Source organism: Myodes glareolus, chromosome X, assembly GCF_982192425.1.
Source record: "Myodes glareolus chromosome X, mMyoGla1.1, whole genome shotgun sequence".
In the NCBI taxonomy this organism is placed as follows: Eukaryota; Metazoa; Chordata; class Mammalia; order Rodentia; family Cricetidae; genus Myodes; species Myodes glareolus.
Window position 1 is genome coordinate 81229542 of NC_142053.1, and position 14143 is coordinate 81243684.

Sequence of the window (14143 nt, forward strand, 5' to 3'; positions counted from 1 at the left end):
CTGGAAGCCAAGGGAGGATGGGGTTGGAACGCTTGAAATAAACCTGACACATGGTGATATGGGGTTCCCCTCTTTATGATATGCAAATGTCTTATTACCATTGGTTATTAAAGAAGCTGTTCCGGCCAGTGGCTTAGTAGAGTCAAGACGGGTGTCAAGTCGTCACAGAGATACACAGAGAAAGTGGGCAGAGTTAAAGGGACACCATGTAGCTGCCAAAGAAGAATGATGCCAGCCAGACACCAGCCAGGGCCTTACCAGTAGGCCACAGCTTCGTGATGATTCACAGATTAATAAAATTGATTAATTTGAGATGTAAGAGTTAGCTAGAAATATGCCTAAGCTATTGTTCAAACAATATTGTCATTAATGTAGTTTCTGTGTGATTATTTGGATCTGGGCAGCCAGGAAAGGAAAGAGGAGTCTCTCTGTACAATATGGCATGAACAGCTTTGACAATGCATTACTTGTAAACTAGGAGCTATGAGGTGGAACAATGTGCTTTCTGCCCAAATCCCAATTCACTCCGCTCAGATGGTAAAGACTGATATGCCATGGGACAGGTAATAGTCCTCTTCAGAGCTTTTACCACACAGACTCAAGCTGGTAAGTCAATAAGGGGGGCGCAATTTGACAAAGCCTTCTACCCAAGGCCTGGTGATCTTGGTGCCTTAATAAAACAAGTAATAAACTCTCAGCGAGCTGAGCAAAGAAGGCAGGGATCCCAAATATCTGGCGTATGTTTTTTAAAGAGTCAGTCTATACTTCTCAGAGCTTTACAACAATTAAACTTTATTCATGTTCGCACACAGGTTACTAGAACCAGCTGAAGAACCTTGACGTATCCAAAGACATGTCTACATGAGAATCATTCACATATGCAAACAATGAAGACACAAAAAGGGCTGCCAAGTTAAGGACTCTGAATCTTGTGAACAGGCAGCTGGCAGCTGATAATGCCTAGCACTGTGCAGATTTTATGACACACTGGAAGATTCAGGGGTTTCAAATAAAACAAACAACTAAAAAAAAAAGATGCCAGGTCCAGAGCACACAACCACAGATAAATCATTTTCCTATCTCAAGATAATCGTTTGAAAGCCCACAAATTGCCTAAAGGCCTAAGAAAAAGAAATAATGAGTTTGGACAGGAACCATGTTGCAAAATCAGACTTCGCCAGGGAGTCCGTGGCAGCCCAGCTGTGTATCTCACTAAGGGCCAGAGTGGGGTGCTATCAAGATGTTCAGGTGACATTGCGTGATTGTGCGTAGGCTGAGGTGACATCTGGAGGCAGGACAGCTGTAGTATTCACTCCCCATCAGGACCTGAAGAAAGAAATGCAAAGGCAAAGTCGCATCACAAATATGTCAGGCCTGGCTCCCCTTGTCATCACTCTGTGTATCAAACGGTCTTAGATTTGCACTGGGACCAATGACCAGAACTGTTTCTACCTGAATTCCTTCTCTCCAGTACTCGTGCCACCATCACTCCCAGCCATAGGTCCCTTCTGGTCAAGGCCAAGGTCTCTGAATAAGATCCTGGCTCTGACAAGAAGCCTGCATCTTTCACCCGTGGTCCCAGAGCTTCTGGCACAGCTTACATTCACCAACCCAGGGAGACCTCTTGGAGAAGCAAGCTCTCTAGCTTCGTTGAACATCCCCTGTTCCAGGACATCCACCCAGAGTGGCTTCCCACTCACACAGTGCTCTTCATTGATCAGTTTTACTCAGCAGCCTTCCTTTCAGCCTCGCTGACTGGGAAATTCTCCTGAACTCACAGATTCCTTCCTTCGTGGACTTGAGATGTGCTGGCTAAAGTCAGCTTGGGCAGGCTTCCTCCTTCCATGTCTACATGGAACGTGTCCTGAGTCCACATGACCATCTCCCTCCATTCCAGGCCCTTACCCCTGTGCATCTCTTCCCAGGCCTTCTCAGGCAGGCACAGACTGGGACACCAGTGTGGGCTGGGATTCAATCCACCAGGCCCTATTCCTTCCACTTTGTTTGCGGCCTGCCCTCCAGAAAGAACTTGCCGCCTTGAAGGCCTCCTACTTTTCTTGACTTCAGGGTACTGGCCCTCTGCTGTTGAGCAAAACACTTGAAAGCGAAGATGTACTGAGTAGACCCTGGGTGCCAGTTCTCAATCAGACTGCAGAGCTCAAGCCTCTGGCCTCTGAGTTGATGAATGAACCCACTCTAGATACCAGCATCTCGTCAGGAGCCCTCCATGTTCCGCACCCTATACACCCCCAGTTCCTCGTTCAAGCAGCCATCTACCTGGTATGCTGGAAGTCTCCTGCCAGGCCCGAGGGGAGTTATGAAGAATCAGGAGTGCCTCTGCAGCATCCAGTACCTTCTGCCTATTCACCTCAGCAGAGAGTGCACCGTGGTTGGAAACGTCTGGCAGCTGGGTGTGGGTGTCAAGACCCTGGTTGGAAGTCCCAGGGAGCTGGGTGTTGACTTCAAGATCCTGGTTGGCGACATCACTGGTCTGGGTGGAGATGACATCTTTGGTCTGGTCGGCATTGTCAGGTCCCTGGACACAGATGCAATGGAAGAGATACGAGAGAGTGAATTCTGACAAGACACCTCCCCGACCACAGTGGGCCCTTCAGCCTCCACTCCTTTCCACAAACAGCCATCTCTGTGAGCTTCTCCTCCTCTCATCCACAAAGCCCACCCCTCCCACGGACCTCGACCCCACTCATTTACCATGACGCGTGACGGCACTACAAGCGGGATACTGCAGATGCAGGGCTCCAAGATCATGTTAGAGATCCTGAGGACAAGCAGGGGAGAAGCCAGGAGGTTAAACACTCTGGATGACAGCCACCACGAATGCATATGGAGGTCGGGGCTCTGCACGATCAGGCTGGGGGATTGTGATTGAGTGTGGACACTAGGACAAATGACACTAGTCCACTGGGCCTCGGATGGATCCTCCCCCTACTTGACCTGCTTTCCCTCCAACGTCTCTCTGTAGATCCCTCTGGAGACACTACTTTTTGTGAACCCTCTCCTTCCCGGGCACACTGAAGATGACCAACAGCTGTTCTGATCTGCCCAGCACCAGGAAGGATGTAAGTATGGTTCTCTGCAGAGACTAGGTCTTTCCTGCAGTTTGCCCACTCCCCACCGGTCATGAAGGATAAGCCAAGCCCATCTAGCAGACATTCTCTGCGGGCCAGCAACATTTTTCTGGGTCTCTCTGGCCCTTCGGACTACGTCTCCAGATTTCAGCAGAACCTTCTCCCATGTTCATTCATCTCAGTGTGGATGGATAGTATCAACATTTTGTAGGCCACTGCCTGCTGTATGCAATATGCTTGTCCTCTTTAATGCTCCTGTGTACGATATTTTCCAAGCATGCCCACAGGGAGTGAGTGACTTAGGAGGATGCTTCCCTAGCATGTTGTTCAGGAAATACTAAATCTGGGAGGATCCTCTCTTGCAAGTTAGGCTGAAATGTAGCTCTGTCATTCCCCTACATCTTTTGGTCCCTCCTTCCTTCCTTCCTTCCTTCCTTCCTTCCTTCCTTCCTTCCTTCCTTCCTTCCTTCCTTCCTTCCCTTCTTTCATTTCCTTCCTCCCTCCCTCAGGTCCCTCTATCCCTCCCTCCCTCTCATCCTCCTTCCTTTCTTTCCTCTCCTCTTGCTCCATGTTTTCCTTCCTCTCCTGTTCCTCCTCCTTGCTGCTTCTTCCCCTGCAGCACCCAGCTCGAGTTTGGAGACAGTACCATTAGCCACAGTGGCCTCCACGGTCTGTGTTGTACTCACGCGCAAGGTATAGTCACGGGCTGATCGGGATTCCATGAGAAAGAAATTGTCATTTGAGGATTCAAATTTGCTGGAACATAGTTCAGAGGTACAATTACTGTGGGCCAGTGTAGCAGCAAAGGCACCTGGGAGATGTCCTGCAAAGAAACACATTCATGTTGAAGGTCAGGTCTGAACACCAAGACTCAGGGGATAGAAGTGTATTAAAATGGTGACAGCCATGGACAATGGCAGAGCTCTCAAGACCTTGGTGATGACCATGGAGAATGGCAAAGCTCTCAAGACCTTGGTGACCAGCCACACGGACTCACCTTTTTGGTTATTCCTCTACTGGAGGACACTGAGAACCAAAGAGAAGTTACTTTCCCTAAGTCGCAATGCACCGAGGAATGATGCTGGAATTTCAGAGTTTAGCACACACTCGAGATTGTCTGGACAGTGACTCCTGGCATGGAGCCTCTCCCTGTAGCCAATGACTTTCCTTACCTGCTGCATAACTGTGTGAGGCAGGGCTTCAGGCTGCTGAACGATACCCCGCTGCCCATCTGGAAAAGACCATGCAGAGCTTGACTGAGCCTTCCTTCCCACCATATTCTCTTCAAAGTAGCTAACTCCACCCCCTCCCCAATCTGACGACTTGGGTCACCATCAATCTTTTGAATATCCCACCCACAACATCTCTCCTTTCTGTAAAAACGTGATACTTGGCACAGATAGGATACCTGAACAGGTTAAGGTCTGGGGAGGGAGGGTTTGTAGAAGGTCGAGTGACAGTTCTGTGGCATGACTGCTGACAGAAGCATTTAGGTTTACTGCTGCCACCTGAGATCCTCTGCATGGCCAGAGACACTCACCCATGGTTCCTGGCTTGGTGAGACGCTGCTTAACATTCACGTGAGTGTTGCGGTTAGCAGCCATAGCCTTCCTCAGGCCTCAAGTGAAATTCCACTTTTTCTATGTATTCTATGTTCTTCACAGAACTCACAGCAGACAAGGCCCCATAGAGTCCCTGAAGTAGGAGATTGAAAGAGTCAAGTTAGTCACACATTCAGGAGGAGGCCTGACCTCTCCCCTAGAGGTAGTACACTGCTGAGACAGTGTATTTACACATCTGTAAGAGACAGAGACCTGTTATACCCCCAGTTTCTTCTGATCCTATGGCAAGACACGGTCAGAGCAAACTACAGGTCTCTGGGACCAAGTTTTACCCCCTCTTTGGTGATCTGCCCCAGCGTTAAGTTACTCAGGAGTCCAGTAGGAAACAGAACATTCATCAAGTTCCATGTTCTGTGGTTCTAGACTTAGGGGAGGTCACCAAAATGGCTGCCGGAATTTTACCCTCCAGTGCACTTACACTACCACCAGATAACTCTGTCTCTGGTGCCTGGACTCTTCCTGTCCTTCATCCTCCTGATGACTGGGACCAATTTTCCCTCCCTTCTTTTTACCATGGGTTTTGTTTTTCCCTTCATTTTACCTGGTCACTCAGAATCTTCATCAAAGTCTCTTTCACACTTCACCTTCTCCTAACAACCTCTTTTCTCAAGCCCCATGGAAGCCTAATCATGACTTTCCCTGCTCATCACAGCCCCTAAGACAGTCACACACACACACACACACACACACAAATTCACACACATGCACAGACACACATACACATGCACACACAGAGACACTCTCACACACAGACACGCAGGCACACACACATACACACCCATGTACACACACATGCACACACACAGACACATACACGCACACACACATGCACACACACAGACACACACACAGTCAGACACACAAGCACACACATGCAAATACACACAGACACACTCACACAGTCACACATACACTTTGAGGCACAGGCAGGTGCTCCTACATCTTCATCAGCAATCACAACTCTCTGTTCTGTTGCTTCATCCTGTGCCCTGACAAAGACAACTGGCATCCCTGGTTTAATTGTCTCTCTAAAGTCCTCACATTAGCTTGACTTCTGACCACCAGCATGAAGCGAATAGACATAGTCATTAGCTCAAGGGATATTATATATTCCCTTCTCCCTGGATTATAGTTTATCCTCAAGCCCCACTTTAATCTTAATAATTCCTTTGATCCCCTTGGAAGTGACTGAACACATGCTCCTTATGAAATCATGTTCTTCCCAAGCCAACTTGGCTCACTCCTGCCTGAAATCCCACTACACAGGAAGATGAGGCAGGAGAATGGTGAGTTTGATGACAACTCATAACACCAGGTTAACTTGTCTCTGATAATAACCACAGTAAAGATAATAGTAATAATAACAATAATAAATATCACCATCCTCTAGAATCTTGGAAATCTTACATTTATACTCCTCCATCTTCCTTTTTCCCTACATTCTTCTGCAACTGAAACAAATATTTTTTAATATTTTTGGCTCAGGGCTAAATGCTACGCCACGCTCAAGCCAGGAGATAGTTCCTCAGCAGGATGTTTTTCTCAGGACATACTCCCTCTGCTGTCCAGAAAACCCATGCCTTCTGCCATAGCCTCTGCCCAATCTTCTAGATGCTTCTCCACATTTCACCAGTGACACATGAGCACACATTTCTTCTCCTCCTTTGCGATCCCTCCCTGTGTCTGTCTGCCATCGTTCAGCAGTTCAAAGAGCACAGGTTCCCCCTCAGGAAACCCAGCCACCCATTTCTGCCCCACCTGAGTCAAAAGGAGCAGGAGCCTCCTTCAGGATCCCGAAGCTGGGAACCCTGGCAACCTGTGCTCATGAGTGGGCAGGGTAGGTGATGTCACCTCTTCAGTCTCTCCCTTTCAGTTGTATAAGGAGACAATGAGCTAAAGAACTTTGGTTCCCAAAGATGGTGGAGGGAGGAGAACAGGACAAGGAATGGGCAGATCTTATTTTTGATGCCACCCTGTGGTTACCCCAGTGTCCAGTGGATCAGAAACAAGGAGCTGGGTTCTGAGGGAAGATGCAGGTCCTTCCTCGAGCAACTCAGTTTCCAACCAATGAGCTGCCAGTCCCCCTTTCTCTCTCCTCAGCCCCTGGACCAATGAGCTTTCAGATTTACTCCCCTCACACTGACTTTGTTGCCATCTTATGGTTGCTGTGTGACCCACATTGACTTCTAGTGATCCATGTTAGCCCCCAGCATCTCTGGGGAGAGAAGTGAGACTTCTGCTCCCTAGTGGTCTTTACCCGGGTTGCCTCCTTTTTCATGGGAATTGCGAGGTATCAGCAATTTCAGCATATCTCCTTGCAAAGCTCTTGTTCACCTTTTCAAAGTCCAGTACGTGGGGTCTAAAGCTGGGTGTCTGTCATGTCACATGTCTTTAATCCCAGCACTCGAGAGGCAGAGCTTGGCAGATCTCTCTGAGTTCGTGGCCAGGGTGGCCTACAGAGTGAATTCTAGGACAGCCAAGGTTGCACAGAGAAACCCTGTCTCGAAAAACCAAATGAAATTAGTCATCATGTGGGGCTGGAGTGACAGCTCAGTCTGTACATAGCAACCATGAGGACCCGAGTTTGAACCCCAGAACACATATAAAAATGCCAACTGTGGAGGAAGGATCTTGCAATCCCAGCACTGGAGAGGCAGAGACAAGAGGAACCCTGGGACTTGCTTACCTGTTCATGCAAATCAGTGAGATCCAGGTTCAGTGAAATACAGTGTCTCAAGAAAGAAGGTGTGATTGAGTATCTCTTGGGTATATTCCCAAGAGTGCAATTGCTGGGTCCCGAGGTAGGTTGACTCCCAGTTTCCTGAGAAACCGCCATACTGATTTAGATGCCCAATCACACTACAAAAACATTAGTTCCACTATGTTCATAGCAGCACTATTTGTAATAGCCAAAACCTGGAAACAACCTAGCCGCCACTCAATAGAAGAATGGATAAAGAAGGTGTGGCACATAGACACTTTAGAGTTTTATTCAGTAGTAAAAAACAATGACATCTTGAATTTTGCATGCAAATGGATGAAAATAGGAAACACTATCCTGAGTGAGATAACCCAGACCCAAAAAGATGAATATGATAAGTGGATTTTAGTCATAAATAAAGAACATTGGGTCTATAATTCGTGATCCTAGAGAAGCTAAGTAAGAAGGCTAACCCAAAGAAAAACTCTAAGTTATCCTCCTGGATATTGGAAGTAGACAAGATTGCCAGGCAAAAGTTGGGAGCACAAGGCGGTGGGGGTTAGGGAAGATGGGGAGAGAGAAAAGGGAGAAGGTGAGGACTGAGGAGAGCTTGGGGGAATGGGATGGTTGGGATGGAGGAAGGGTGGATATGGGAGCAGGGAAGTAGATATCTTAATTAAGGGAGCCATTTTAGGGTTGGCAAAAGACTTGACTCTAGAAGGGTTCCCAGGTGTCCGAGGAGATGTCCCCAGCTAGGTCCTTGGGCAGTAGAGGAGAGGGTGCTGACCTGGCCTTATCCTATAGCCACACTGATCAATATCTTGCATATCACCATAAAACCTTCATCTGGCGATGGATGGAGCTTGAGACAGAGACCCACATTGGAGCACTGGAGTGAACTCCCAAGGTCCAAATGAGGAGCAGAAGGAGGGAGAACATGAGCAAGGAAGTCAGGACAGTGAGGGGTGCATCTACCCACTGAGATGGTAGCTAATGGGAGCTCACCAAGGCCAGCTGGACTGAGACTGCTGGAGCATGTGATCAAACCGGACTCTCGGAATATGGCTGACAATGAGGGCTTACCGAGAAGCCAAGGACAATGGCACTGGGTTTTAATTCTACTGCATGAACTGGCTTTGTGGGAGCCTAGTCTGTTTGGATGCTCACCTTCCTAGACTTGGATGGAGTGGGGAGGACCTTGGACTTCCCACAGGGCAGAGAATCCTGAGTGCTCTTAGGCCCGGAGAAGGAAGGGGAAGGGGAGCAGGGGAAGGGGGAGAAGGAGGAAAATGGGAAGAAGGGAAGAGGTGGAAATTTTAATAAATAAATAAATAAGTTTAAAAAGACAACGATATCTTGAAAAAAAAAAAGAACAGAAAGAAGGTGAAGAGGGATTGAGCAAGACACCCAAAGTCCACCTCTGGTGCCAACACACACACATAAACAGTGGAGTATGCAGCCACACACAGATACATAACCCACATTCAAACCGTGTTTTGCTTAATTTCAGGTAAATAGGAATTATTTGTACTCAGGCCCTATTTAGAACCAGAAGCTTCATTACTTTAGAATAGCGACCCTGGAATATTACTTAACATCATGATGCTTGTTGCTTCTTTGTTTTTTTTTTTTTGTTTTGTTTTGTTTTTTTTTTCTCTGTTTTAAAATTTATTTAAAGATTTACGGTCATATTCTATGTGCATGACTTGCATGCATGCATGTCTGGGCACCAGATGGGTACAGTGCTCTCAGAAGGTGAAAGACCTTGTGGACCCTCTGGGACCAAATTTTGTTGTAGATGGTTGTGAGCTTCCGATATGGGTTCTGGGAATCAAACCTCAATCTCTAGAACTGCCCACCCATTTCTCCAGCTCCTAAAAATTCCATTGAAAAATGATCCTGCTATGTAGCTCAGGCTGGCCTTTTACTTCCTGTGTAGCCCAGGCTGTCCTCTCACTCGCCTCAGCCTTGAGTTCTGGGACTATAGTCAGGAGCCCTTGGTGTGCTCACAGTGGTTCATTAACACACTGTGTTGAGCACCGTATTTGTTGGGTCAGATTAGAGCACCACGTGTGGAAAGCAGGGTTTGTTCTTGGGCAACATTTCTGTTCCTTCTGCTGATGGTGGTAGTGTTTTGGGGTGGAGACAACCTTTGAGAATCATGCAGGAAGAAGACAGCAGTTACCCTTCTTCACTGACACCCTTAAGAACTCAATGCAAATCTCCTTTCATGTATGCCTTCTGCCCTCCCTATTTCCCAGATGATCTTTAAGTGAATATCATTAAAAATGTTCACATGCAGCTCTACAATTGGGGGAACAATCCATTTCCCTCACCATTTTTAGTTTGAGAAGACCCAGCTGGAGACCAATACAATGCACACTCTTTTATCTAAACCATACACTCATATAGCTTGTTCCACCAGGTTTTTGTAGGGATTGAAGCTTTACCTTGCCATTTCAGCCTTTCAAACCTTCCCATAAATTACTTTGGCATGCTTCTTCAAAGAACTGTGTTGTGTTAACACTTATTTGTTCAATATGAGCAATTGGTAAGTACACCTTCCCATGATCTATTGCTTCATCTATCCATTGCCCAGTCGGATCCTTTGTAGTGTCTCAATCAACAATGCAGCTGCTATACCAGATGTGTCACAACAACAGATGAAAGAGAACCTGTAGATTGTGTGTGCTTGTGGGTGTCTATGGGCACATTTAGTAATTGTGTTCAGGTGCCTGTGGAGGCTAAAAGAAAGTATTAGTCCTTCTGGAGTCAGAGTTAGAGGAACTTATATGCCTCCTGATGTGAGTGGAATAACCAAACTTGCCTCCTTTGGAAGAACAGTAAACATTGTACCTGCTAAGCCATCTCTCCAGCCCATGGTCTTATTTCTTACACAGAACACTGTGAAATGTATCTTCCATGAGTGCTTTGTTATCACTTCCCAACTCAACACACAATTGATGGGATCTCAAAGCATAGTTCTGCACAAGCTACATCCAACATCTTGATGTTTGCACTCCCCATTCTATAAACACTCATATATTCCAAACCTGGAATTCTCTGTCCATAAATATTAGAAGTATCTGAACATCATATTCTGGCCAGTCGATTTAACATGAGCTGTCCAAGATTGAAATACACCAGAACTGAAATTCATCCAGAACACAGAAGCGTACGGCTCTTCCCAGACGAAAAGAGTCAGTATAATTTCTGTCACAGAAGTAATGTCATTCATTAAAGCCTTTTTTCTTTTTTCTGATAGTTTTTTTATTACCTTATAAATAAGAGGAATCAAATTTTTCACTTCCTCCCCTCATCCACGAATAATGAAAGCTTGACCTCTTCCTTTCCAATTCGAATCCCCTTGATCTCCTTATGTTGTCTTATTGCTCAAGCACTAGATTGAAGAGATATAGAGAGAGTGGACAACCTTGTCTTGTTCCTGATTTTAATGGAATGGCTTTGGGTTTCTCTCCATTTAATTTGATGTTAGCTGTATATTGTTTTTATTATATTTAGATATGATCCTTGTATCCCTAATCTCTCCAAGACCTTTATCATAAAAGGGTGTTGAATTTTGTCAAATGTTTTTTCAGCATCTAATGAAATGATCAAATTTTTTTTTCAGTTTATTTATATAATGGATTACATGGTTAGATTTTCGTATGTTGAACCAGCCCTGCGTCTCTGGGATGAAGCTTACTTGATCATAATGGATGATTTTTTTGATGTGTTCTTGAATTTGGTTTGCCAGAATTTTATTGAGAATTTTTGCATCGATGTTCATGAGTGAGATTGGTCTGTAATTCTCCTTCTTGGTTGAGTCTTTGTGTGGCTTTGGTATCAGGGTAGCTGTAGCTTCATAAAAAGAGTTTGGCAATGACTCTTCTATTTCTATTATGTGGAACACATTGAGACGAGAGGATCCAGACAGGTGAGTGAGTGGCTGCACACCCGGATGGTCCCAGGGAACTGAGTACAGGCCCCCTCCAACTACCTAAGCTTTTCTGGCCACCCAGTGAGGTGTTTCCCAGCTGCTGGCTTTCTTTAGCACATTCCAGCCTGCCCCCCAAGCACCCCTTTTCATCTGCTAGGTCCTTGGATCCCCCAACTCAGCCTGCTCCAGGGCTGAGAGGTTGAGGAGCCAGCAGGAGTGTCCCTACTGCTGGGGCTTTTTTGTACCACCCTGCCCTGCATTCCAAGCCTGCCTTTTTTGTCTGCAAGGTCCTTGAGCCTGGGAAGAGACCCTGCTCTTATGCTGAGTGGAACCAGACAGCAGGGTATTTCATGGCTGCTGGCTTTCTTTATCACATTCCACCCTGCCCTCAAGCACTCCTTTTCATCTGTGGTGTCCTTGGATCCCCCAACTCAGCCTGCTTCAGGGCAGGGGAGATCTGACAGCCAGCTTCAATGCTGAGAGGACCTAAGAGAGGGCAGACCAAGAAAAACCCCCAAATACACAGTCAGCCACAGCAAGGATTGGACCAAGATGCCAAAACTTGCTGGCCTCATTTGCAGGAAGAGATGGGAAAGGAGACAGTTCAAGACTGGAACACCGAAATGGAGGTAATATAGAAAACACAAAATGAAAGATGGCTGGATATGGAAAATCTGGGTAAACAAACAGGAACTACAGAGACAAGTATAACCAACAAACAGAAGAAATAGAAGAAAGGATCTCGGGTGATAAGGATACACTAGTGGAAAAGGACCCATTGATCAAAGAAAACAGCAAATCCAACAAAGTCTTAACACAAAACATCCAGGAAATCTGGGAAACCATGAAAAGACCAAACCTAAGAATTATAGAGGTAGAAGGAGAAGAATACCAGCTCAAAGGCCCAGAAAACATATTCAACAAAATTGTAGAAGAAAACTTTCCCAACCTAAAGAAGGATATTCCTATGAAGGTACAAGAAACTTACAGAACACCAAATAGACTGGCTCAAAAAAAAAATACCCTCGCCATATAATAATCAAAACACAAAACATACAGAATAAAGCAAGAATATCGAGAGCTGCAAAGGAAAAAGGTCAAGTAACATATAAAGGTAAACCTATCAGAATTACACCTGACTTCTCAATGGAATCCATGAAAGCCAGAAGGTCTTGGATAGATGTGCTGCAGACACTAAGAGACCATGGATGCAAGCCTAGACTACTATTCCCAGCAAAGCTTTCTTTCACCATCAATGGAGAAAGCAAGATATTCCACGATAAAAACAGATTTAAACAATACCACAAACCCAGTGTTATTCCTTTACGGTCCCTTTAAGGACTAACCAAGCCCACTCCCAGCCACTTCTGACCTCCTGGTCGCCATCTTAACTCTCTCTCTTCTGTTCGTCTCTTGGCGTGTGTACACGTGTCTCTGTCTCTCTCTCTATGTCTGTCTCCATGTCTCTCTGTCTCCCTCTTTTTAAGTAATAAATGTCTCCCTCTTCTTTAAGCAATAAATGTTTAGCTTTATGTATAGCCTTATGTCCATTTACTCTTCCGTCCACCGCCTCCAGCCACCTGACTCTGCCGCTTGCCCGGGGAACCTGCACTGCTCTGGCAGCCTCTGCCTGGTTCGCAGGTTGCTCGGGGCATCCCAACCTATTATCTTTTCAAAGAACAGTATTGGTGCTGTGACTCCGATATCCTGAACCGGGTTCTGAAGGACCCCAACTCATTTTAGCCACAGTTATGTCATTTTGCAAAGGAGCTCAGTTCAGGGAAGGGCCCCCGGAATGCTGAGCAAAGCAGGATACCTGAGGTCAGAACAAGGACAGCCTTATCAGGCTGCAGGACAGGGGATTTATGGTCAAGACATTCTGGCCTGAGTGGAAACAAAGACTTCAAAAGACTACCATATGTGCTTGAGATAGGGTCTGGTCAGTTACCTGGTTTCTTTGATCCAGACCAAGGACCACGAGACCTGCCCTCAAATTCACCCCTCGCCTCATTCAAACTGACCAATAAGATCCCTGTAACCACGCATCTGCTTTTGTAACTTGCTTCTGCTTGTCCAAATCCTATATAAAGATGCCCCAAGACGCAGCTCGGGGTGCTCAGTTCTCCATGTGACTGCAGCACCCACAGGCCTGTGAACAATAAAGTTTGCCTCTTGTTCTTGCATCCAGTGGCTCTCGGACCTGGTTGTTGGGCACGGGTCTCCACGCATATGAGACACACTCCGGGTGCTCTTTCAGGTTCCTTTTCCACTCCCACCACTGGCTTCCCGGACGGTTTCAATTGGTGAGTCGCTCCTCGTTCTGCTACAGACGGTTGTTTTCCTTTACCGGAATCGTGCTTGGACGACCCCGGGGGTTGGTCCACCTGTGTTAGCACGGCATACTTCCCTGCTGTGCATTCAACATTTGTCAGGGGACCAGGTCCTCAGTTTCTTTATCTTTTTTCATTTTCACTTCTTTTTTTTCCCTCTTCTCTCCACTTGTCGTACCGCCGCTACGGAGCAGCCACAGCCTTTGGTTTCTGAGTAACCTGCCCAAATCCAGCTAGGCCCATAACACCCCACCCGTGGATCGAGGACGCTCGTCCACGTGATCCTGGGCGTTAGTTTTGCTTGCGCAGGTTTTCACGATTCAGACTCTGGATAGCAGCCGCCCACGGCAGGCAGCCCTAGGCTTTTAAAATTCTTGTGGCTTTTCCATTTCAACCGTGACATGGTACAGTTTTTTCAGTTCCAGCCTTTTGCCCCCCTCTGTGGCTTATGGTTCGGCATG

General features: G+C 46.5%; 1 protein-coding gene across 1 annotated transcript; it reads right to left on the bottom strand.

Moving 5' to 3' along the window:
- Positions 1-765: 765 nt before the first annotated feature.
- On the bottom strand, positions 766-5018 carry LOC148117384 (doublesex- and mab-3-related transcription factor C1-like). Its single transcript, XM_087903170.1, has 7 exons — positions 4904-5018; positions 4630-4784; positions 4262-4320; positions 3776-3912; positions 2713-2779; positions 2278-2536; positions 766-1326 (listed from the first exon to the last, which is right to left on the bottom strand). The coding sequence occupies exons 2-7, from the start codon at positions 4691-4693 to the stop codon at positions 1310-1312; spliced, it is 603 nt and encodes a 200-aa protein (XP_087759296.1). The 5' UTR covers positions 4694-4784; positions 4904-5018; the 3' UTR covers positions 766-1309.
- Between the last annotated feature and the right edge of the window lie 9125 nt (positions 5019-14143).